A 23,111-nucleotide genomic window follows, 5' to 3' on the forward strand; every position below is an offset into this window, starting at 1 on the left:
AAAGGGAAAAAAGGGACCTTGTGGTAACCTGCAGAAGAGGTTATCATTTAGAAAACCTTGATGGGGGATATTTCTTTGACAAGTGACTGAAGGGAGTAAATCAGTGTGTGCGTGTCCAAAGAACAATGAATCTCTCCCGGAAACATGACAAGAACCTTCCTGAGCGGTAACCATTTAACCACTTCCACCAGAATCTGGTGAACATTCATAAATGTTAAATTCGGTGCAAAGTATAAGAATTGCCCTATACCGGCAAACTTGTGGGAGTGAGCAGTGCGATTGGATTGTGAATCAAAGAACTTTTCTGAACTTGTACACTTTACATACATGTGCGCTTAGAATTAGAAGGGGGTTAAGTTAATAGTAATAAGTTTGACCCTGTTTTCATGTTTACAGCTCATTGTTTTTACCTTCCTCACCACCAATTCAACCTGCAAGTTTATCTTCAGGCCATCCTGCACGAGGACTCCCAGCTCCTTTTGCAACTGGGAATTTTCAATTTTCTCCTCACTTAGAAAATAATCTGTTCATTCACTTCAGATTCCCGACAAGACAGACAGTGCAAACGGACTGCCTGGAGTTCAATTCTACATTTTTTTTCCCTTTTATGAAAACCGTGGACATATATTCCCAGAGGGACACTGGAGAATTGGTGAAGATTCTGAGAATTCAAATTGGGAAGGGCTAATATTCTAAAAGTCGGAATAGAAAATGTGAATGGAGATGAAGCTCAACTAGAAATTTATCGCTATCACTTGCAAAACAAGCTGCCCTGCTGTGAAACTTGGCTGATGGAGGAGAGTACGATTGTACACATCACTGGGCACCTTGGTACTTGGCAGAAATTCATCTATTGGCAGGATGCAAGTCCTCCAAAGATGGATGGCACACCTACATTAATCCTCAGTAAAACTTTCAACTAGGGGATTAAGTTGAAGAGTTGAGAGTTCATGTTGCAAATCTCAGGTGAGATCACACTTAGAGTATTGCACTCAGTTCTGATCACCTCATTATTGGAAGGATGTGGAAGCTATGGAGAGGGGGCAGAAGAGATTTTTCCAGGATGTTGCCTGGATTGGGAAACAAGTCTCATGAAGCAAGGATCGCAGAGCTGGGACTTTTCTCTTTGGAGCTTAGAAGGATGGGAGGAGACTTATTAGAGGTCTACAAGATTATGAGAGGCATAGATAGGGTGGACAGTCAGTGCGTTTTTCCCAGGGCAGGATAAGCAAATACCAGAGGATGTCTGTACAAAGTGAAGGGAGGGATGTTTAGGGGAGACATCAGGGTTTTTTTTTTCTATAAACAGAGTTATGGGGGACTAGAATGCCTTGCCGGGATGGTGGTGGAGGCTGAAACATTAGGGCCATTTAGGAGACTCTTAGACAGGCACATGGATGAAAGAAAAATAGAGGGTTACGAGGTTTTGATTTTTATTTACTAGGAATATATTGAGGGCCAAAGGGCCTATACTGTGCTAATGTTCTATGAACTTCAGTTCATACTTATTCACAGAATGACCCAGATTCCCCCAACTCAGCGACCTCAGATTCTGAAACAGCATTCTGGTATGTTTCGCTTTGAGTTCAAAAACATTCTCGAACAAGGATTACACTCTCCCATCTTCCTATCCATCAATATGTCCTCTAATTGAGAAGCAGAGGCTGGAGTACTTGCTTGTATTGTGATGCATTAGCTTCGAAGATACCACCTGTCGGGACACATGTTGGGAACGGCGAGAACTTGCAGCACAAGACTATGATAAACTACTCTGAATCTGACAACTGATTTCAGCCTTGATATTTCACAGAGAGTCGGTGGGGGGGGGGGGGGGGGGGGTGGGGAAGAAGAGAAGACCCTTGCCATCCCGTGCACGTTATCTTCGACCTACTACCATCAAAGAGATGCAGGAGCAACAGTATCAGGGGCTGCCAGGCTGGGGAATAGCTTCCTCCCTCTGGCTGTGAGACTGATGAACCAGGACAATCACCCCAAATATTTATATACATTTATTCTTATTTGTGTCATCTTTATGCACCTCACTGACAAAAGACAAAGGAGGAAAAACCCAACACCCAACCCCAACCCCAATCAACCAATTTTCCCCTGCAACTGCTGCAACCGTGTCTGCCTGTCCCGCATCGGACTTGTCAGCCACCGAGCCTGCAGCAGACGTGGACCTTTACCCCTCCATAAATCTTCGTCCACGAAGCCAAGCCAAAGATGTACTGTGTACTGTGTGCACCATGGGGAGATGCTTTTTGTCGGGTTGTATGTGTGCATTCAAATGATAAAAACGTCGAACTTGAACGGTGGTTTTAATGGCAAAAGCAGGCTGGAGCAATTTCTTCTGATTATTGTCTGAATGGCTACAAAAGCGTGGACCGAGCCAGGGGTCGGAAGATTCCTGATCCTGTATGGCCATAGGTTCCAATCTGTGAAATGCAGGAATCGAAACTAACACTGGTGTACGAACCAAGATGAATTGGCCCCTTTGGACGAGGAGGCATTTAATCAAACGGCCACCTGGAAAGGAGAAAGATGACAGGGTACAACATCTTTGAGGCTGCAATGCTGAGGCAATGCGTTGGAAATGATTGCACCTTCCGGGGTGAAGTGCATGAACCTCAGGAAACCCAAAGAGACATCAGAGCAATGGGTATCGTCAAGTGTAGAGGGGCTTCATTCCGTGTGAAAACCTTCTGGAAATATTAAGATCCAACTCTTGGACAATGAAGAACAATGGGTCTCAGAGCACTGTGAAAATGAAGTGTATGAGCCTCCAAACTAGAGGGAGGCAGAATAATATGACTGAAGAGAATTTCCTCTGCTATTTCAGTGATGAAGCTCTAACTCTCCCACAAGATGAAATGAGTTGGAGAGAGAAAACACAACTGTGTAATCTGTGCCAATCATCCAAACAGAGGTGTCTCAGTGTTTAGTTACTGTTCTAAGGCATCAGGCCCCTAACCAGCATACTAGTTCTAAAGAAGAAATTGGAGCAAATCACATCAGTGGCCGGTCTGAAATGTTGCTGTTTGGTAGGTTCAGTATCAAGGCATCGCACAGAGCTGAGGCCAGGACAAAGTGTGCAAAAAGAAGAGCTCATCGATTAAACGGCAATGGATCCAGTGCAGAGCAGCTCCCGGGGAAGTCAGGCAAACCGGCACAGGTGGCTCTAGCATCAAAGAGGAAGCAGAATGAGTTCTTCTTGCGTACGGAGTGGAGACTCTTTCAGCACCACTGAGTTTGTCCTGTTGTCTGCACCAGAGACATCCTTTAAACCAGTCTTCAGTCATTCTGACAGTCATATGGATGGGGGGGGTGGGGGGGGAAACCTGTTGACCAGAACAGGGGTTAGTACTCCCTTGCTTCATTGATGTGACACAGGACAGTTGGCAGAGTGCCCACACGAAAATCAAAATAAGGAAAATGTATGAACAGCTGTAAGGGTTCGTTTTTATTCAATCTCCCTCAAGACATTTGATTATACAAAGTGTAATTCCTTGATACAGGAAGCCAACTGAAGCAGCTAAAAGCTGAGAAGTTTGGAATGAAAAATGTGTGATGAGACTTCATGGATTCAGTTCCAACCACACTCCCCTAGCCATTACCCGGAGCACTGTGACTGCTCAGCTATGGAACTCAAGATATATAGGAGCAAAAGTAGGCCAATCGACCCAGTGAGTCTATTCTGAAATTCATCGGGTATGTTCTGGGAGTTAGAGGCTGTTGGAGGTGGGGGGATGGGCCGAATTGGGGTAACAAAGAGAGGCCGGGTTGGGGGGGGGGGGGGGGGAGAGAAAGGCTAGGTTGGGTGGGAGGAGAATGGCTGGGAGGCGGGGGGGGGGAGCATGAGGCTGGGAGGGAAGTGAGGTTGGGGGAGGGAGGGGGTGAGGGAATAACAAATTCCAGTGTCTTTGGCAGCCATTTTTTTTGTCTATGATCCCCACCCACCTGCCCTTAGGACTTTACTCAGTTTATGGGCCCCCTTCTCTGTGAAGCAGTCAAGTTTCTTCCATACTTACCAACTACATAAAAATAAATATTTATGATACGTGAGACATGAGGTGAAAGGAACTGTCGGGGAGGGGGTGGTGGATGTAGGGCTCCTGTTGAGAATGGCTGTTCAGGGTTAGCATTAGGACATGATCAACAGAAAACTTTCCACAAGGAGACTGGATTCTGGGGGTCGTGGAGAATTCTGAGATAGATTAGTACATTTTAACGCCTGACAATTGATGATGAAATGCAGGATGGTGGGGCAAGCATGAGAGACAAATGAGCAATGGAATCAAGGTGTGATTGCCCTGCAGCCATTGTATAGAGCATCTTTGAACTCAAAGATTTCAACATTCAGCACACCACATACCTTTTCAGTCTTCATTACCAACTCCAGTAGATGGCAACAGTCAAGATGACAGAGCAGACAAACATTCCTACTGCACCTGCTGCGATATGCCAAGCTGATCCTGGAACTGAGGGAGGGAAAACAGTGAAAAAAACATGATTGTGAAGCACAGGCTGAGGGTTATTTCAGCAGTTAAACTAAGTAAACAACAGGTACTCAAATTCAGACCAGGCCTGGGGAGCTGCTGTGGACGATCCAGGAGGCTGCACGAGGCCCGCAGCATTGCCCTCCAAATGGTCACAACTAAAGGAGCCTAACTGGCCTATCAAAGAAAGATGATCGTAAATGTACCAATCAGTGCTGAGGGGCTTTGTCCACGCCCGTCAGCTTGAAAATAAAAACAGGGCTATGAGCCCAATGAAGCTCAGTGTTAACTACACTTAACTGGGGTTCGTGTTGTTCTTTCTGGGAGTAGTGTGTTCTTTCTGAGTTAACCTGCACACAGCTATAACCTCTCCTGCACTATAGGCTCTGCAGAGCCATAGCTTGTAGCAGCTACTACAACAGCAAAATACAAGCCCTCGGCCCTCGATGTTGTGCCCAACCATACATCCCTTACTAAAGAAAAAAGTACTAAACCCTCCCTACCCTGTAACCCTCTATTTCTCTTTTATCCAGTGTCTAAGAGTCTCTAAAATGCCCCTAAAGTTCCAGCCTTCACCACCATCCCTGGCAAGGCATTCCAGGACCCCACAACTCCCTGTGCAAAAAAAAAAACCATGATGTCTACCCTGAACTTCCCTCTCTTTGTACTTATGTCCTCTGGTGTTTGCTGATCCTGCCCTGGGAAACAGGTGCTGGCCGTCCACCCTATCTATGCCTCTCATAATCTATGCTCCAAAGTGAAAAGTCTCAGCTCTGCTTACCTTGCCTCATTAGACTTGTTTCCCAATCCAGGCAACATCCAGGTCAATCTCCTCTCCACAACTTCCACATCCTTCCTATATTGAGGTGACCAGAACTGAACACAATAATTTAAGCGTGGTCTTACCAAAGATACAAAGTATGACCTCTCCACTCCTGAACTCAATTCCCCTATTTATGAAGCCAAGCATCCTATAGGCCACCTTAACTATCCTATCAACCTGTGCAGCGAACTTGAGGGATGTCTGCATTTCACATCCACTCTTAAGTAACCGACCATTAACCTGATTTGTCCTTCCAAAATGAATCACCTCACACTTATCCGATTGAAATCCATCTGGCACTTATCCGCCCAACTCTGAATCCTGTCTCAATCCTCTTGTAACCGACAATCTTCTGCTCCATCCATAACTCCTCCAATGTTTGTGTCATCCACAAGAGATTCTGTGAGCCAGATAGGAATACCCAGATGGTGTGCTGCCTCCCTGGTGCAAGGGTACGGGATATCTCAAATCGGGTCCAGAGTATTCTAAAAGGAGAGGGCAAGCAGCCTGACGTCTTGGTACATGTGGGGACCAATGACATCGATAAAAAGAGGGAGGAGGTACTGAAAAAGGATTACAGCGAGCTAGGACGGAAGCTAAGAAACAGGACCGTCAGGGTGGTGATCTCTGGATTGCTACCTGTGCCAAGTGCAACTGAGGACAAAAATGGAAGGTTAAGACAAATGAAGTGTGGCTGAGGGGCTGGTGTAAAAGACAGGGTTTTGGCTTCTTGGACCATTGGGATCTCTTTTGGGGAAGGCATGACCTTTACAAGAAGGATGGGTTACACCTAAACCCAATAGGGGTCAATATATTGGCAGCTAGGTTTGGTACAGCCGTCGGGTGCGGTTTAAACTAATTTGGCAGGGGGGTGGGAACCTGTATGATAGGCCAAGGACAGAAAAGATAAAACAGGAAAAGTTAGGTTAGGCAGCGAAAGTAAAAAATCAGAAAGAGCAAGGAGGGTGAAAAAAGCATATCTGAAGGCTTTATATCTTAATGCAAGAAGCATTCGGAACAAGGTAGATGAATTGGCTGTGGAAATTGAGATAAACAAATACGATTTGATTGGGATTACAGAAACATGGCTGCAGGGTGGGCAAGACTGGGAACTTAACATCCTGGGGTATACGATATTTAGGATGGATCGGCAAGAAAGAAAAGGGGGTGGGGTAGTCTTGATGGTGAGAGAAGGGACCAACACGATTGACAGGAAGGATATTAACTCAGAAGATGCGGAATCTATATGGGTAGAAAGGAGGAATAGCAAGGGGCGGAAATCGTTAGTGGGGGTGGTATATAGGCCTCCAAATAGTAGTGTAGAGGAGAGGGAAGGCCTAAAAAGAGAAATTAGAAAAGCGTGCAATAAGGGAACAGCTGACATCATGGGAGACTTTAATTTGCATATAGATTGGACTGGCCAAATTAGTAAAAATACAGAGGAGGAGGAATTCCTTGAATGTTTACGGGACAGTTATCTAGACCAATATGTCGAGGAACCAACTCGGGAGCAGACCATTTTAGATTGGGTATTATGCAATGATAAGGGGCTAATCAACAATCTTGTTGTGCGAGGACCTTTGGGTAGGAGCGATCACAATATGATCGAATTCTCACTCGACATGGAGAGTGAAGAAATTAAAACCGAGACTAAGGTCCTGAATTTAAATAAAGGGAATTATGATGGTATGAGACGGGAGTTGAGTAAGATTGATTGGGTGGTGTTTATGGGGGGGTTGACGGTGGATAGACAATGGAAAGCATTCACAGATCTAATGGAGAAATTGCAAAAATCGTTTATACCGGTTTGGCATAAAAATAAACCGAAAAAGGTGACTCCACCGTGGATAACAAGGGAAATTAGAGACAGTATTGGGTCCAAAGAGAGAGCATATCAACTGGCCAAAAAAAGTACCACAACCGAAGACTGGGAGCAGTTCAAGATGCACCAAAGGAGGACAAAGGGATTAATCAAGAGAGCAAAAATAAATTACAAAAGTAAGCTTGCGGCAAATATAAAAACCGACTGCAAAAACTTTTATAAATATATCAAGAGGAAAAGATTGGTGAAATCCAGAGTAGGTCTCTTGCAGTCGGAATCAGGGGAATATATAATGGGGAATAAGGAAATGGCAGACCAATTAAATTCTTACTTTAGTTCTGTTTTACAAGAGAGGATACAAATAACCTCCCAAGCATGTTGGGAAACATAGAGACTAATGCAAGGGAGGAACTGAAAGAAATCAGTATCTCTAAGGACATGGTCTTGGGGAAATTGATGGGATTGCAGGCCGATAAATCCCAAGGGCCTGATAATCTACATCCTAGGGTACTCAAGGAAGTGGCCATTCAGATAGCAGATGCTTTAAGAATTATTTTCCAGAACTCGATAGACTCAGGATCATTACCCATGGATTGGAGGGTAGCTAATGTTACCCCACTATTTAAAAAGGGGGGTAGAGAAAAAGCGGGGAATTATCGGCCGGTGAGCCTTACATCAATAGTGGGCAAAATGATGGAATCCATTATTAAGGATGTAATAGCGGAGCATATGACTAGCAGAGAAGGGAATCGGATAGAGTCAATATGGATTTACAAAAGGTAAATCGTGCTTGACAAATCTATTGAAATTCTTTGAGATGGTGACAGGTAAAATAGATGGGGGAGAGCCAGTGGATGTGGTGTACCTGGACTTCCAAAAGGCCTTCGATAAGGTCCCGCATAAACCACTGGCTTCCAAAATCAAGGCTCATGGGATTGGGGGCAAGGTATTGATGTGGATTGAGAACTGGCTGGCAGATAGAAGACAGAGTTGGGATAAATGGCTCGTTTTCTGAGTGGCAGGCGGTGACCAGTGGGGTGCCACAGGGATCTGTACTGGGACCCCAGCTGTTCACAATTTACATTAATGATCTGGATGAGGGGATTGGATGTAATATCTCTAAATTTACAGATGACACAAAGCTAGGAGGGGTTGTGTGCATGGAAGAGGGGGTCAGGAAGCTCCAGTGTGATTTGGATAAATTGAGGGACTGGGCAGATACATGGCAAATGCACTACAATGTGGATAAATGTGAGGTTATCCACTTTGGTAATACAAACCGGAGGGCAGATTACTATTTGAATGGCAATAGATTAAGAGATGAGGAAGTGCAGAGAGACCTAGGGGTACATGTACACCAGTCTCTGAAGGCGAGCATGCAGGTACAGCAGGCAATTAAAAAGGCAAATGGTTATGTTGGCCTTCATATCAAGAGGGTTTGAGTATAGGAACAAGGATACCTTACTGCAGCTGTACAGAGCCTTGGTGAGACCCCACCTGGAGTATTGTGTGCAGTTTTGGTCACCTTATCTAAGGAAGGATGTTCTTGCCATGGATGGAGTGCAGAGGCGATTCACCAGGCTGATACCTGGAATGGCAGGAATGACTTATGAGGAAAGATTGCGGAATTTGGGAGTTTACTCGCTGGAGTTTAGAAGATTGAGAGGGGATCTCATAGAGACCTATAAAATTCTGGCAGGACTGGACAGAATGGATGTGGAAGGGATGTTTCCGATGGTGGGGGAGTCCAGAACCCGGGGCCATGGTTCGAGGATAATAGGCAAACCATTTAGAACTGAGATGAGGAGAAATTTCTTTACCCAGAGGGTGGTGAATCTGTGGAATTCATTGCCACAGAGGGCAGTAGAGGCAGGTTCATTGAATATATTTAAGAGCGAATTAGATCTATTTCTTCAGTATAAGGGAATTAGTGGTTACGGAGAGAAGGCGGGGACGGGGTAATGAACTTTAAGATCATCTATGATCTCATTGAATGGGGGAGCAGGCTCGAAGGGCCGAATGACCTACTCCTGTTCCTATCTTCTATGTTTCTATGACCCACCCTTCTGCCTCTTCATCCAGTTTATTTATAAAAATCACAGATAGCAGGGGTTCCAGAACAGATCCTTGCACTCTCCATAAGTCATCAATCTCTAGGCATAATACTTTCCTTCCACTACCACTCTCTGCTTTCTTCCTACAAGCCAACTTTTTAATCCATACAGCCAATTTTCCACTGATCCCATGATCACGACTTTCTGGATGTCCCTCTCATGGGAGACCTTGTCAAATGACTTGCTAAAATCCATGTAGACCACATATACCACCGTACCCTCAATTTCTTTTGTTATCTCCTCAATAAACTTAATTGGGCTCGTGATGCATGACCTTCCCTTCACAATGCCACACTGACCATCCTTGAGAAGACTGTACTTCTCCAAAAGCTCACTGATCCTATCCTTTATAATCATCTCCATTAGCTTACACATCACTGATTAAGATTCACCAGTCTAGAATTCCCAGTATTTTCCCTATTACCTTTTTGCCATTCTCCAATACTCCACCACTTCCCTTGGGGCCAAAGAGGATTCAAACATCATAACTACTGCCCCAGCGATCTCTTTTCTCACTTCCCACACTGCCCCGGCTACACCGCGTCTGTCTGGATGATTTTAAGAAAATCCAACACTTCCACTTCCTTAATCTCCACATCGTCCCGCAAACAGGCCTGTTCAATTTAGAACTTAATGTCTACCCCTTGCAGGTTTTCCTTCATATCAGCAAATCATCCCAGCTTAGAGACACATTCCGAGAAGTCTGAGAGCTGAAACTCAATTCTTTACAATTTATTTGCTGGTAACCGTGTTTAGTGGGAGGGGGTAGATTTGTTTGTTTTTTTTCCCTTTTTTTTTATATAACTAGAAGAGATTTGTCTATTTAGATAATCACAATGTATGTCTCAGAATATGAGGCGAAATTCTCATCAGGATATTTCATTTTTGTTTGAGAATTATTCAAGACAATGTATAATTGATAGGTGACTCATTCTGTATTGCATTTTATAAAGCTATAAAATCAATTAATATCGAAACTATACATACACGTAATATTTCTATCAAATTAAGAAATCTATTTTAAAAAGAACACATTCCTCAATTCCTAACTCCTACAGAGTAGGGGACACCTTCATGAGAAGGAAGTGCAACAGTTCCAGAAGGCAGCTTGTCAGCCCCTTCCCAAGGGCAACTTGCACTTAAATGTAGACCCACAGCAGGCCATTTTGATTATGTTCTGTTTAAATTCAGAAAAAAAATTAGAGATCATGTATTTGATTCATTGGTGAAATCTGAAGATACGTGGCAACCTTTAACGTCTTATTTTCATTTGATGTAAATTTTTTAATGATGAGATGTACTCACTCTTCCAGTTGTCACGATGTGAATCAAAAGCTACAAACTATATGTAACCTTCAGGATAAGCTGCTGTCTCTCACCCCCCCCCCCCCCACACTCACACACACACCCACCCACCCACCCACCCACACACCCACAGAGTTCAACTCCAATTATCCAAAATGGTCAGGACAGGGCCCATTTCGAATAAACATTTTTTGGGGGGGCGGGGGGAAACTGGTCTTTTAAAAACAGCTCAGTACCAACAGAAAATCACTTTTAACAGTGGTTAAACAACAAGGGAAGGCTTTTTAAGCATTAAAATAATGTTTAATTCTCAACAAAAAAAATGCTGGCCACTGCTGATCACTGATACCTCCCCACCAAGGACCCGCTCGTGCCGGAAGCCGGAGGTCTGCAGTCAGTTCAGCTCTGAAAAAAATTTGGATAAATGAGGACTTTGGAGAATCCGATTTTGAATAATTGGAGTTATACTGAATATATAACATTTTTGATCTTTTCTGTCTTCATCCAGTACAGTGGAGAGGGAACCGAGTTTATACGGTTTGAAGTTTTATCTTGATATATTTTCTGTGATCTTGTATTTTCAGCTTTGTTCCTTTTTTTCCCCATTGTAAACCAGAAAGGTTTTGTAGTAATTCCCTGCATCCATCTACTCCATTTGCAATGCCTGTTAACCAGTCAGAATCAGCCGAGTGTACCATCTCTCCTCATGGGTGTGGGCACCTTCAGTAAAACCAGGAGGCCCTTCTCCCACCACGATGGCCACTTGACTAAAGAATTCACAGCACAGAAAGCAGATATTCCTCAGTTAGACCAACCATTCTCAATCGTTTTTTTCTATCTACAGCTCCACCTAGGACTCTGTTCAAAGCTTACGGGCCCTTTTCCCTGTGAAGCAGTCAAGTTTTGGTTTCTTCTGTACTTCTGTCCTGCCCGATTACATTAAAAAAGTATTTACGATACATGAGGTGAAAAGAGGACCAGGGTTTTACTCCCTGTAGGGCCCCGGTTGAGAATGGCTGGTTAGACCATATCTGGCACTATTAAAAATGTTGCTTCCATACTCACATGGAACAACAAACACAGACGACACTGACTTATTCAGGTGCTTGGCCCTTATGGTGCAGGTGAAATTTCCAATGAACCTGTGTCCCAGGTCGAGAACACTCTTCATGTGGATGCTCCCGTCGATATTGTCCACATTCTCTGTGCGAGCAAATTTGGTCAGCTTCGTTCCCAGCCCGCTTTCCCAGGTCACTGATGGCTCTGGGAACCACCCGGATGACTCGCACACCAACACAGGCAACCCCTGGTTGCTAACGTGGGAGCGGATGACTGGCTGTTCACCATTGGCTGGAAGAGAAGATCATACAACACCAGTCTCATCTCTCTGAATCTAGCAGGGATCTCCCAGTGAACACTCATTTCAATTCCCGGCCCCATTCCCTTGCAGACATGTCTGTCCTTGGTCTCATGCACTGCCAGATCTGTCTGCTCATCCGTCTGGGCCCCTGAAACCAGATGGCATTAAAATAGACTTCCCTAGTTTCAATGAGCCCTCCCCACCCCCATTTCTCTATGTGTCCTTTCCTCTAGACCCCCCTCTTCCCTTTGTCTCCTTTCCCCTGCCTCTGCTTCAACAAGAGTCCCAAACAACCCCCTCTGTAAGTTAATTCTCAGCTCTCCTCTCCCATCCTATCCCATTAACACCATTTGTCTGTTGGTCTGACTTTTCCCTCCCCAGCTTTTTAATTCAGCCTGCTTTTTACTTACACCTTGAAGAAGGGCTCAGGCCTGAATCATCGATTTATATCTTGCCCTCCTATGGATCCTGTGAGAGTGGCCAAGCTCCTCCAAAATTTTCAGAGCAACTGCAGAGTTTCATGACTCACTGACCTCTCTGGCTGCTTGGGTAGGTCCGCACCAACACCAACAGTGCAGCCAGGAACCCAAGAGCCCATTCTCAGTTACCTGGGGCCCCTCAAAGAGAGTCGAGCTTGATCTGATTCCCTTGTGTAGTCAAGGGCGGTATGCTTAGCATAGCTGATAGGGCAACTCTATTCCAGCACCTGGGACTCTGGTCTGAATCCACCGCTGTCTCTAAGGAGTTTGCATGTTCTCACGGTGACCGTGTGGGTTTCCTCCAACGTTTCAAAGACATTCAGGGTCTGTCAGCTAATTGATTACATGGGTAGCGACAGGTCATGGTCCAAAGGGCTTGTTAATGTCCAAATTAAAATTAAAGTCAGCACAAGGGCACCCCGACTCAATCCTGATTTCTGGCACTATCTATTCTATGTCCTTTCCCCAGGGGCTCCAATTTCTCCTCACATCCCAGAGACGTGCAAATTGATTGGAAGATTGCTCCTGGTCTGTGGGTGAGGGGGAGGGTCTGAGGGGTAAATCAGAGGAGACGTGGGGAGCATTGACTACAGGGAAAATGAGTGGGGAATGGGATCAGTGTCAGCCAGCATAGATTTGATGGGTGAAACGACTCTCCTCCTAAATAGCTCATACGGAATGTTACCCATCATAAGTGATATTAAGAGCAAGAGCTTAGTAAGGGACAAAATTAGCTCCCTCAAAGATCAGAGTGGTTGGCTTTGTATGGAGCCAAAAGTGAGGGAGGAGATCTTAAATGGGTGTTTTGGTATGTATTCACTAAGAAAACAGACACAGAATCAAAGGAAATTAGGAACTGGACTGCAAGCACCTCCTCTTTAATCCGATACAGATTAAAGAGGAGGAAGTGCTAGCTGTCTTAAAGCAAACAAGGGTGAATAAGTTCCCAGGCCTGACAATATATTCCCTCGGACCTTTGGGGGGTGGGGGGGGAGGAAGGCTAATGTATAAATTGCAGGGGCTTTCTGGCAGAAATATTTAAAATATCCTTAGCCACGGGTGTGGTGCCAGAAGATTGGAGGGTAGCTCATGTATTCCTGTTGTTTAAAAAAGCTCCAAAAGTAACCCTGGAAATTATAGGCTGGTGAGCCTGATGTCAGTATTTGGATAGCCATGAACTAATTAGGGATGGTCAACATCATTTTGACAAAAAAAAGTGTTATAAAAGATCCAGACAGACTAATAGGACCTGCTGGCAAAAACCAGGACCAAAAGCTTCAACGTAATTCATATAAGTTAGAGAAAGAAACAGGCCCTTCTAGTCCATGCCAAACTATTTTTCTGCCTCGTTTCACTGACCTCCACCCAGTCCATAGCCCATCCATGTACCTGTCCAAATTTTTCTTAAATATTAAAATTGAGCAAGCATTCACGATGTCATCTGGCAGCTCATTCCACACTCCCACCACTCACAGTGTGAAGAGGTTCCCCTTCATGTTCCCCTTAAACTTTCCCCTTTCACCCTTAACCCATGTCTTCTGGTCTGTAGCTCACCCACCCTCAGTGGAAACATTTAGTCGTTTCATACCTATCATAATTATGTATACTCATTCAAATGCCCGCTCTCACAGTTCCTGTCAGGAAATTACCTTTTCCAGTGCTTTACTCCAGCTATGAAGTCAGAGACACTCATTATGTTCACAGTGCAAGAGTGTGTGCATCAGAGAGCCAACACTTGCAGGGCTTTGGCCCAAAGGATAGAAGGTGGGAGAAGGTCTGCCACCTGGACTAGGCTGACATGTAAGTGTAAGATGATGCTGTGATTCACCACTCTAGTTCAGGAATTACAATGTTTAAGAAGTGGTGTGTCAAGGTTGTTGTTTTTAAAAATGCAGTTGATTGAAGGATAAATATTAATCCCATGGCATCAGAAAGTGCTCCTTTTTCGATAGTGGTTGTGAATCAAGATCAAAAGACAAGAGAAGCAGAAGTAAGCTATTATTCAGCCCATTGAGTCTGCCCTGCCATTCGATCACGAGCTGATCTATTTTCCCACTCAGCCCCACTGCCCAGCCCCATAACCTTTGAGCCCTGGCTAATCAAGAACCTATCGATCTCTGCCTTAAATACACGACCAAGCCAAGGGCCCAGTTGGCCTGGACAACAAGTTCTTCAAAAAGGACGGCACAGTTAGTGCTGACTGCAAGGAGCTGGTACTTTCTCCTTGTCTGTGTGGGTTTCCTCTGGGTGCTCCAGTTTCCTCCCACAGTTCAAAACATACAGGGGTGTAGATCAAGTAGGTGTAATTGGGCGACACAGATTTATAGAACAGTACAGTCCCTTCAGCCCTCAAATTTGTGCTGACCCATATATTCCTTAAAAAGTCCCCAAACCCTCCCTACCCTGTAACCCTTGATCTTTCTTCTATCCATGTGCCTGTCTCAGAGTCTCTTAAATGCCCCAGAAGTTTCAGCCAGCCTCCACCATCATCCCTGGCAAGGCATTCCAAGCACTCTATGCTAAAAACTTAACCCCTGACATCTCCCCTAAACTTCCCTTCCTTAATTTTATAGTTATGTCCTCTGATGTTTGCTGATCCTGCCCTGGGAAAAAGACGCAGGCTGTCCATCCTATCTGTGCCGCTTATAATCTTGTGGACTCGTGGGCTGAAAGGGCCGGTTACAGTGTTGTATGTCTAAATTTAAAATTTAAAAGACAGTTCCTCTAACACTGTGCAGCACTTTCTCAACACTTCACTGGAGCATCAAGTAGCTCAATTTAAATCCAGACCTCTGCCTTGAACGTTTGAGCGATACAAATCCACTCTTCACTAAGAGTTCAGATGAGTTGATATTTCACTGTGCTGGTTATTGGATTGATATCATGTTTGATGTGCAACAAAAAGGTTCATAATCATTCATACAACAGAAGTAAGAAATGTGCCGATCCTACCTCTTACCCCTAACACAACGTGGGTTTCATAACCTTGGGATGCACTGGAGACAATCAGTCTGTAGATTCCAGAGTCCAAAAGGGTCACATTCCTCAGTCTCAGGGACACATTCCCTTTATGGACCTCACTGGCAAAAACCTCTGCTCGGTGTCGGTAGCTGGTATCTTGCTGCATCTGGCTGATGGAATAATTATAGATTACCCCCATAGTGCCCAGCTTTGTCCAACTGAAATTGGTGATCTCAGTGGCTTCATCTGGAAAGGAGCAATGGCACGAGACAAGAAGATCTTCGCCGACCTTTGCAGCCATGTATTTCTCCACACATTTCACCCCAATGTGACCTGTGAACAATGATACAGATGGGTCAATGTCTGCATTAAAGTCTCACCTGTACCAAGGTATTATTTAGTGTGAGGGAGAACGATCAAGGTATTATTTAGTGTGAGGGAGAACGATCAAGGTATTATTTAGTGTGAGGGAGAACGATCAAGGTATTATTTAGTGTGAGGGAGAACGATCGAGGTATTATTTAGTGTGAGGGAGAACGATCAACATCAGTACAGATGCTTTTGTTAACTTCAATCAAATATAAAGAAGTGTGACAACTAATGGGAATACAACACAACTTTATCAGCTTTGCAAAACGGCTGCTCTGTTACACGAGAAGACCTGTTGTAACCTACAGCAGGGTCTTTATGCAAGAAAGCCCATACGCAGATGAGCACAAGCCTTTTATCATATGATTTAGTTTCCCATTTTACAGCCTGTTCATGACTATTCACATGACCTGTAATCTGCAGACTTCAGCAAAACATCTATCACAAGTTTAGAGAACAACGTGGCCTTGGAACTCACGCCTTGCAGCTGTGCTACTGAGAGAAAACAATGTGTTTAACAGACTCTTGTATTTTCCCGTAAAAATATTCTTTATAAGCCTTTGTTTGCTGCTGCAATTTATAACAAGTAAATCTATAACAATCCATGGCTCTCGGGCAGCCATTGTCAGTGGGAACCACAGTGCATTTAATGGGGGCCACAGAGTGAAGTCATGCAATATGTTTCTGCTGCAGTCGGTCAGGGAGAAGTCCAGAAGAAACCAACTAAACCTGACTACCTGTGAAACATGAGAGTTTGCGGTCACTGAGATTGTAGTAAAAACACAAAAATGCTGGAGGAACTCGGCAGGTCTTCAGCGTTTGTAGAACGTAAAGATGTACAACCAAAATTTTGGGCCTGAGCACTTCTTCAAGGTAGGTCTTCATTGCTACACAGGAAAGGGGTGTAGTGATTTAGAGCGGAGTCCAAAGGGGCCCATAGCCAAAAGCATACTGAGAATTGTTGCTCAGGAAGTAATGTGACAGTAGGAATGATTGTATGGACCAGTGGTTTTCAAACTTTTTCAATCCCTTACTAACCACAGAGCACCTATGGCATAGGGATTACTTAAAATGGGACATGAGTGGAAAGAATGTTTGAAAACCACCGGTCTAGACAATGCAGGAGGATGTAAAATGGTGATAAGGAAAAGGCTGAGGGATTTTTTTTTGTACTGCTCACTGAGAAGATGCTAGAGAAAGGACTCAGAAACAGAGCAGGACCAGAGAATAAGTATCATGAGAGCAGGAAAGAGGAAGATTTTGGAGAAAAAAAACCTGATTAAAATGAGAAAAGGAAGGTCCAAATTCGTTGACAGTCCAATACAGTGTGGTGAGCTGAAGAGGTCATAAAATGGCTGAAGGGGCCCAATGGACAGTGACTATGGCGGCAGAGCAGGGAGGGCCTCAAGAACACATAGGTGGCAGGCTGTTGGTTAATTGAGAAGGGGAACACAGACTGTGGTCAAAGACTGGTTGAAGGGGTACCTTCGGAACCGAGAGGAGAGAGGGTGCCAAGAGCGCCGAAGGCTTCCGGATTGCATGAGAGGTTTGGATCTGGAGCTCATGTTGCCGATGGATTAAACTGAAGGCTGTGTGGCTGCAGAGGCGCTGGAGTTGAATCCATGGACATTCAGTGACTCTGGGGGGGAAATTTCTGCTGATGGCGAATCTTTCTCTGCTTTACGATAGATTAAAGCAAATATTGTGCAATATTAGTTTTTCTGTTTTATCCCATTTTATTACTACCCTCCACCATCAGTCTCCTCAAAAACAAACTCAGTTAGGAACTTATTTAAGGATTTTTACGCTATTGAATTTTTTTCCTATCTAGGTATTGTAGTTTGCTTACATTTCTTTACATGTGTACATGGTGTCAGTTTTTCCCACTGCCAATAAGTGGGAAATTCTGCCTCACCCACAGGAAAAAGAATCTCAGGGTTGTACTGATGTCATCTATGTACTCTGACAATAAATTTGACAATAAAAGAATCTTGAATCTAACCACTGGGGATCACGGGTGTCAATCATGGAGATCTGGTTAAAAATGAGATATAAATAGATTCTAAATACTCTTTAGCGCAATGTGCCAGAGAAGGAAAGAATCTTCCTTGGCCACAGTGGAGATGCCGGAAGACTGGAGAATGGAAAATGTTGCTGCCAAATTACATCTAATTAACCTACACCCCTCTTATGTTTCGAATGGTGGGAGGAAACCGGAGCACCCAGGAAAACCCACACAGATGTACAAACTCCTTACAGACAGTGTGGGACTCGAACCCCAGTTCTAATCACTAGCACTGGAACAGGCTTTCCCCAACAGCTATGCTAACCATGTCAATTAAATCATTACACAATCTGGAAAAAAACTGTACCGGTGGGGGGAGGTGGGGTTAAGGTCAAAGATTTAAAGCGAATGGCACAAGAACCTAAAGTAATTTGAGGAAATTAAACACGAAAATTTACAAATGATGTGGTTGTCGTTCAATACACAAAAGTGCTGGAGAAACTCAGCACTTCACACAGTATTCAAAGAGGTAGCAAAATCTTCGCTAGGATTCTACTAAATAGAATAATACCTAGTGTCGCCGAGAATATTCTCCCAGAATCACAGTGCGGCTTTCGCGCTAACAGAGGAACTACTGACATGGTCTTTGCCCTCAGACAGCTCCAAGAAAAGTGCAGAGAACAAAACAAAGGACTCTACATCACCTTTGTTGACCTCACCAAAGCCTTCGACACCGTGAGCAGGAAAGGGCTTTGGCAAATACTAGAGCGCATCGGATGTCCCCCAAAGTTCCTCAACATGATTATCCAACTGCACGAAAACCAACAAGGTCGGGTCAGATACAGCAATGAGCTCTCTGAACCCTTCTCCATTAACAATGGCGTGAAGCAAGGCTGCGTTCTCGCACCAACCCTCTTTTCAATCTTCTTCAGCATGATGCTGAACCAAGCCATGAAAGACCCCAACAATGAAGACGCTGTTTACACCCGGTACCGCACGGATGGCAGTCTCTTCAATCTGAGGCGCCTGCAAGCTCACACCAATGGGTACCCGAATGGGTCCAGCTATGGCTGCCTTATAGTTGGCCAATCCATGCCTGCATAGGCAAGATTCTTCAACTCTTCCTCCACTACACAATAATGGTGCTGCCTCTTGTATCTTTGAGGAGTTCATCAACTTTATCCACTTTGCTGCCAACCTCCACCCCGACCTCAAATTCTGGCAATGCTTTCCCCTTTTGCGCTCTTTCGGTCTCCAACTCGGGAGACAAATTCCCGACAGACATATTTTAAGGAATATTTTACTTTTAATTTTCCATCATTAAACAAGGAATGTTACAGAGCCTATCAATATCTTCCAGTTATCTGCATTCATACGATGTTTCTCCCTCTCCCATTCCCACCCCCGGAGAGAGAGAAGGAAAGGTAGAGGTTACCAGAGAGAAAGAAAAAGAAAGGGAGGCTGGGTGTATTAGATGACGCTTCCCATTTTCAAAACATCATCTTCTAGGAAATGCAAGCTCCGATATTCCAAATTACAATCTTTATCACTCCAAAAAAAACCAAACTTTAATGTAGCTTTAATTTGTGGATTTAACGGATAAACATTTCACATAACTTTGCATTGAGATTTTCGTAACGATGGATTAACAAAGCATTTGATTATATTTAAAGACATAACGATACAAGATATGATTAAAACTAATAAAATGATAAATGACCTTTAAAGCATTTCGAGAGCTCACGTCACCTCCACGGTTCTCCAAAGAATGTCATAGTACCTAATGGTAAGTCTACAAACGACAATCTTTCTTGAAGGAATGTCATAAAATGACTTAAAGTAAAAACACAAGGTTTTAACCTTTACAGGGTGTGCCGTAGGCACTTCCAGTATGTATCCGTAGAAGCTGTGGAACCACCCCCCTTGTGTAGCTACTTTTCTTAATCCATCTGTTGGTGAACCTCTATAAGTCTTTTTGTTGGAGTGTGGCTACAGTTCATGCTCCAGTGTACGTCAGATGTGGCTGCCAGGATATATGGAGGAAATTGGAAGAACACCACAATTTTCCAACTGGGCACTCTCTAACCAGATGGCACTAACATGCCTCCAATTAACATGGCCCCTCTCTTCCCATTCCTCTGTCCCCTTTCCTCCAGCTCTCCACTCCCTTCCCTCGCCAGAGTGCCATCCCCTTCTCCAGCTTTTTTCTCGTGTGCCCTCCCACCCAAAGCCACCTATGACCTCTCACTTGTGTTCCTCCCCAGCTGCTCCCCCTACCACTTTATTCAGACTCCTTTTTGCTCATAGCTTGACGAAGGGCTCAGGCCCGAAATGTAGGTTACCTATCTTTGTAATGTGAGGAATGCTACATGACCTGCAGAGTAATTTGAGGAACATTTTTTGTTTCTGCAGTAAATGGTGGATCTTTTTTTTGATTCTGCAGTAAAGCATGGCACAGTTTACAGTGCCAGCGATCAGGACTGGACCAGGATTCAAATTCCATGCTGCCTATAAGGAGTTTGCAAGTTCTCCCCTGACTGCGTGGGTTTTCTCCAGAGGTTCCGTTTTCTCAAAACTTACCGGGTTAAAAGGGTGCAAATTGGGTGGCACGAACTTGTGGGCCGAAATGGTCTGTTACTGTGAATGTCTAAATTTAAAAAAATGTTTGAAACTAAATAATAAAACAGACTGGAGCAGTTGTGAGAAATGGAAGGGATGGTGGGGCTTCTGTTCACAAGCATGTCCGATCTACCTTATTGAACACTATGGCAAGAGGCCCCATTCAGTAATGGACTGAAGGCATTGATAAGGAAAGGCACACACACCAAGTAACCCACCTGCACCATCTGAGACAGACCAAGCAGCAATCAGTAACGTTGCAAAGTGAACGAGGGAACTGAAGAGAGACATTCTGCTGAAAGAGATGAAACATTAATAAAACAGAAAGCCTCAGCCCGCCATTAGTGTAATCAAACATTCCCTCCCCTCTGAAAGGGGAGAACAAACCTAAACACGACACAGGCATAGAAATTTCGTCTGGATGTCATTCTATGCCCTGCATAGATCCCGGGAAGGATCTATTTCCTTGCGTGTCAGTCCTGATTTTGAAACTCCTTCCTTCCCTATGGAAGGATGATACCACATGCTTGATGAAAATTCTGAGCCCGGTTATGCTGACCGACTGCCATCATGATCTGGTAGGGGATCACCAATACCCCCTCACTGAGCGAAAAGCCCTGCAAAAGGTAACAGACGCAGGCCAGGACATCGTGGGTAAAACCTTTGCCACCTTTGCGAAAATTTACAAGGAAAATTCTGCCTTCAGAGCAGCAGCGATCATCAAGGATCCACACCACCCAGCTCACGCTCTGTTCTCACTGCTGCCATTGGGAAAGAGGTCTCGGTGCCGCAAGACTCGCACCACCAGGTTCAGGAACAGCTGCTCCCCCTCCACCATCAGACTCCGCAACGACCAACTCAATTAGGATCTTATTTAGGACTCTTACGTGTGCACTTCATTGATTTAAAAATTTCTCTCTGCATTGTAGTCAGTTGGTTTACATACATTACTGTTTGCATATGCATGTTTAGTCAGTGTTGTTTCTTTTGCTGCACTGCCAATAAGTGGTAATTCTCCCTGGCCCGCAGGAAAAATAATTCCAGGGTTGTAGGTGATGACATGTATGTACCTTGATAATAAATTGGAACCTTCTTGGCCATTTTGATGATTCTCTGTATTGACTCCAGCTCCGATGTTTTGCAGCTATAGTCCCACACAAGGATGAAGTCAGACAGAATATTCTCAATTGTGTAGGGTTCCTGCAACTGGATCCTTGATTTCCTCATTAGAAGACCACAGTCAATACAAATTGGAAACAATGTCTCCTCCTCACTGATCATCAACACGGGACATCCCAAGGATATGAGCTTAGACCATTGTTCTACTCATCATACACCCATGACTGTGTGGACAGGCACAATTCCAATGCTATCCACTAAATTTGCCCACGACTCCAGAGATGTCAGCCAGAAAACAAACGGCAATGAGGAAGCGTACAGGAGGGAGATAGATCAGCTCATTGAGTGGTGTCACACCAACAACCTTGCACTCAATGTTAACAAAGCCAAAGAAATGATTGTGGACTTCAGGAGGAAGTCAGGAGAACATGATCCATTCCTCATTGAGGGCTCAGTTGTGCAGAGGGTCAACACCTTGAAATTCCTGGGGCTCAACATCTCTGAGGATCTGTCCTGGGGCCTCCAAGGGTGGGGTTGTTGGGTGGAAGTCTGTTGGAGGTGTTACAGGGGATGTTAGAATGGTTATGGATAAATAGGTCTTTAAAAGAGATAGATTGTGTGGGTTTAGTGTAGGTCATTTCACAGAGTAATACTTCAGAAAAGACCTCTCATTTAAAATGCAAGAGCTTTGCTGAAGCTGGACGTTGAAGCTCCAAGTAATTTTACAGAGACAATGGAACTGCTATGAAAATAACTTCAAAAGGAGGTGCAAATGGAACAGAGTCCAGGCTCAAGTACTAATAAGATCGTTCAAAGATTGGGTTTGGAGCCTTGGGAGAGGTCATTTGGTTTATACAAGCAGAGATAGGAAAAACAAACAGGATTCTTCTCTCAGAGCTGGGGGGTGGATAGTCAGGGACAAAATTGGTCCCCTTGAAGATGAGAGTGGTCGGCTTTGTATGGAGCCAAAAGAGATGGGGGACGTCATGAATGTCTTTTTTCCCCATTAGTATTCACCTAAAATGTCACAGAGTCGTTGAAAGTAAGGAAAATGAGCAGTGAGATCATGGAACCTTTGCAGATTAAAGAGGAGGAAGTGCTTGCAGTCTTAAAGCAAATAAGGGTGGCTAAATCCCCAAGGATTGACAAGATATTCCCTTGGACATTGAGGAAGGCTAATGCAGAAATTGTAGGGGCTCTGGCAGAAATATTTAAAATGTCCTTATCCATGGGTATGGAGCCAGATGTTTGATGGGTAGGTCATATTGTTCCGTTGTTTAATAAAGGCTCCAAAAGTAACTCTGGAAATTATAGGCCAATGAGCATGACATCAGTAGTAGATAAATTATTGGAAGGTGCACTAAGGGATCAGATATACAATTATTTGGCTAGCCATGGACTGATTACAGATAGTCAGCATGACTTTGTGTATAGTATGTTGTGTTTAACCAATCTTATAGAGTTATTCGATGAGGTTACCAGGAAAGATGATGTAGAAGAGGCTGTGGATGTTGTCGGCATGGACTTTAGTAAGGCGTTTCTCATGGAAAGTTAATCAGAAAGGTTCAGGTGCGAGGTATTCATGGTGAATTAGTGAACTGCATTTGACAATGTCTGGATGGGAGAAGCCAGAGTGTTT

General features: G+C 44.2%; 1 protein-coding gene across 7 annotated transcripts in view; it reads right to left on the reverse strand.

Moving 5' to 3' along the window:
• Positions 1 to 23,111, reverse strand: part of LOC138760292 (butyrophilin-like protein 8) — an 88,011-nt gene that overhangs the window by 48,345 nt on the left and 16,555 nt on the right. For 3 of the 7 annotated variants that reach the window (XM_069930671.1, XM_069930672.1, XM_069930667.1), the window contains 5 exons: positions 20,572 to 20,645; positions 15,352 to 15,693; positions 11,626 to 11,910; positions 4,373 to 4,478; positions 2,303 to 2,526 (listed from right to left, as the gene is read on the reverse strand). In XM_069930671.1, coding sequence (XP_069786772.1) covers positions 4,387 to 4,478; positions 11,626 to 11,910; positions 15,352 to 15,693; positions 20,572 to 20,645 — 793 coding nt within the window. In that variant the 3' untranslated portion in view covers positions 2,303 to 2,526; positions 4,373 to 4,386. Of the gene's footprint in view, positions 1 to 2,302; positions 3,339 to 4,372; positions 4,479 to 11,625; positions 11,911 to 15,351; positions 15,694 to 20,571; positions 20,649 to 23,111 lie in introns of those variants that run through there. The other 4 variants (XM_069930673.1, XM_069930669.1, XM_069930668.1 and 1 more) reach the window with 4 other exon arrangements.

The sequence above is a fragment of the Narcine bancroftii genome, chromosome 4 (genome assembly GCF_036971445.1).
Source record: "Narcine bancroftii isolate sNarBan1 chromosome 4, sNarBan1.hap1, whole genome shotgun sequence".
NCBI classification, from domain to species: domain Eukaryota; kingdom Metazoa; phylum Chordata; class Chondrichthyes; order Torpediniformes; family Narcinidae; genus Narcine; species Narcine bancroftii.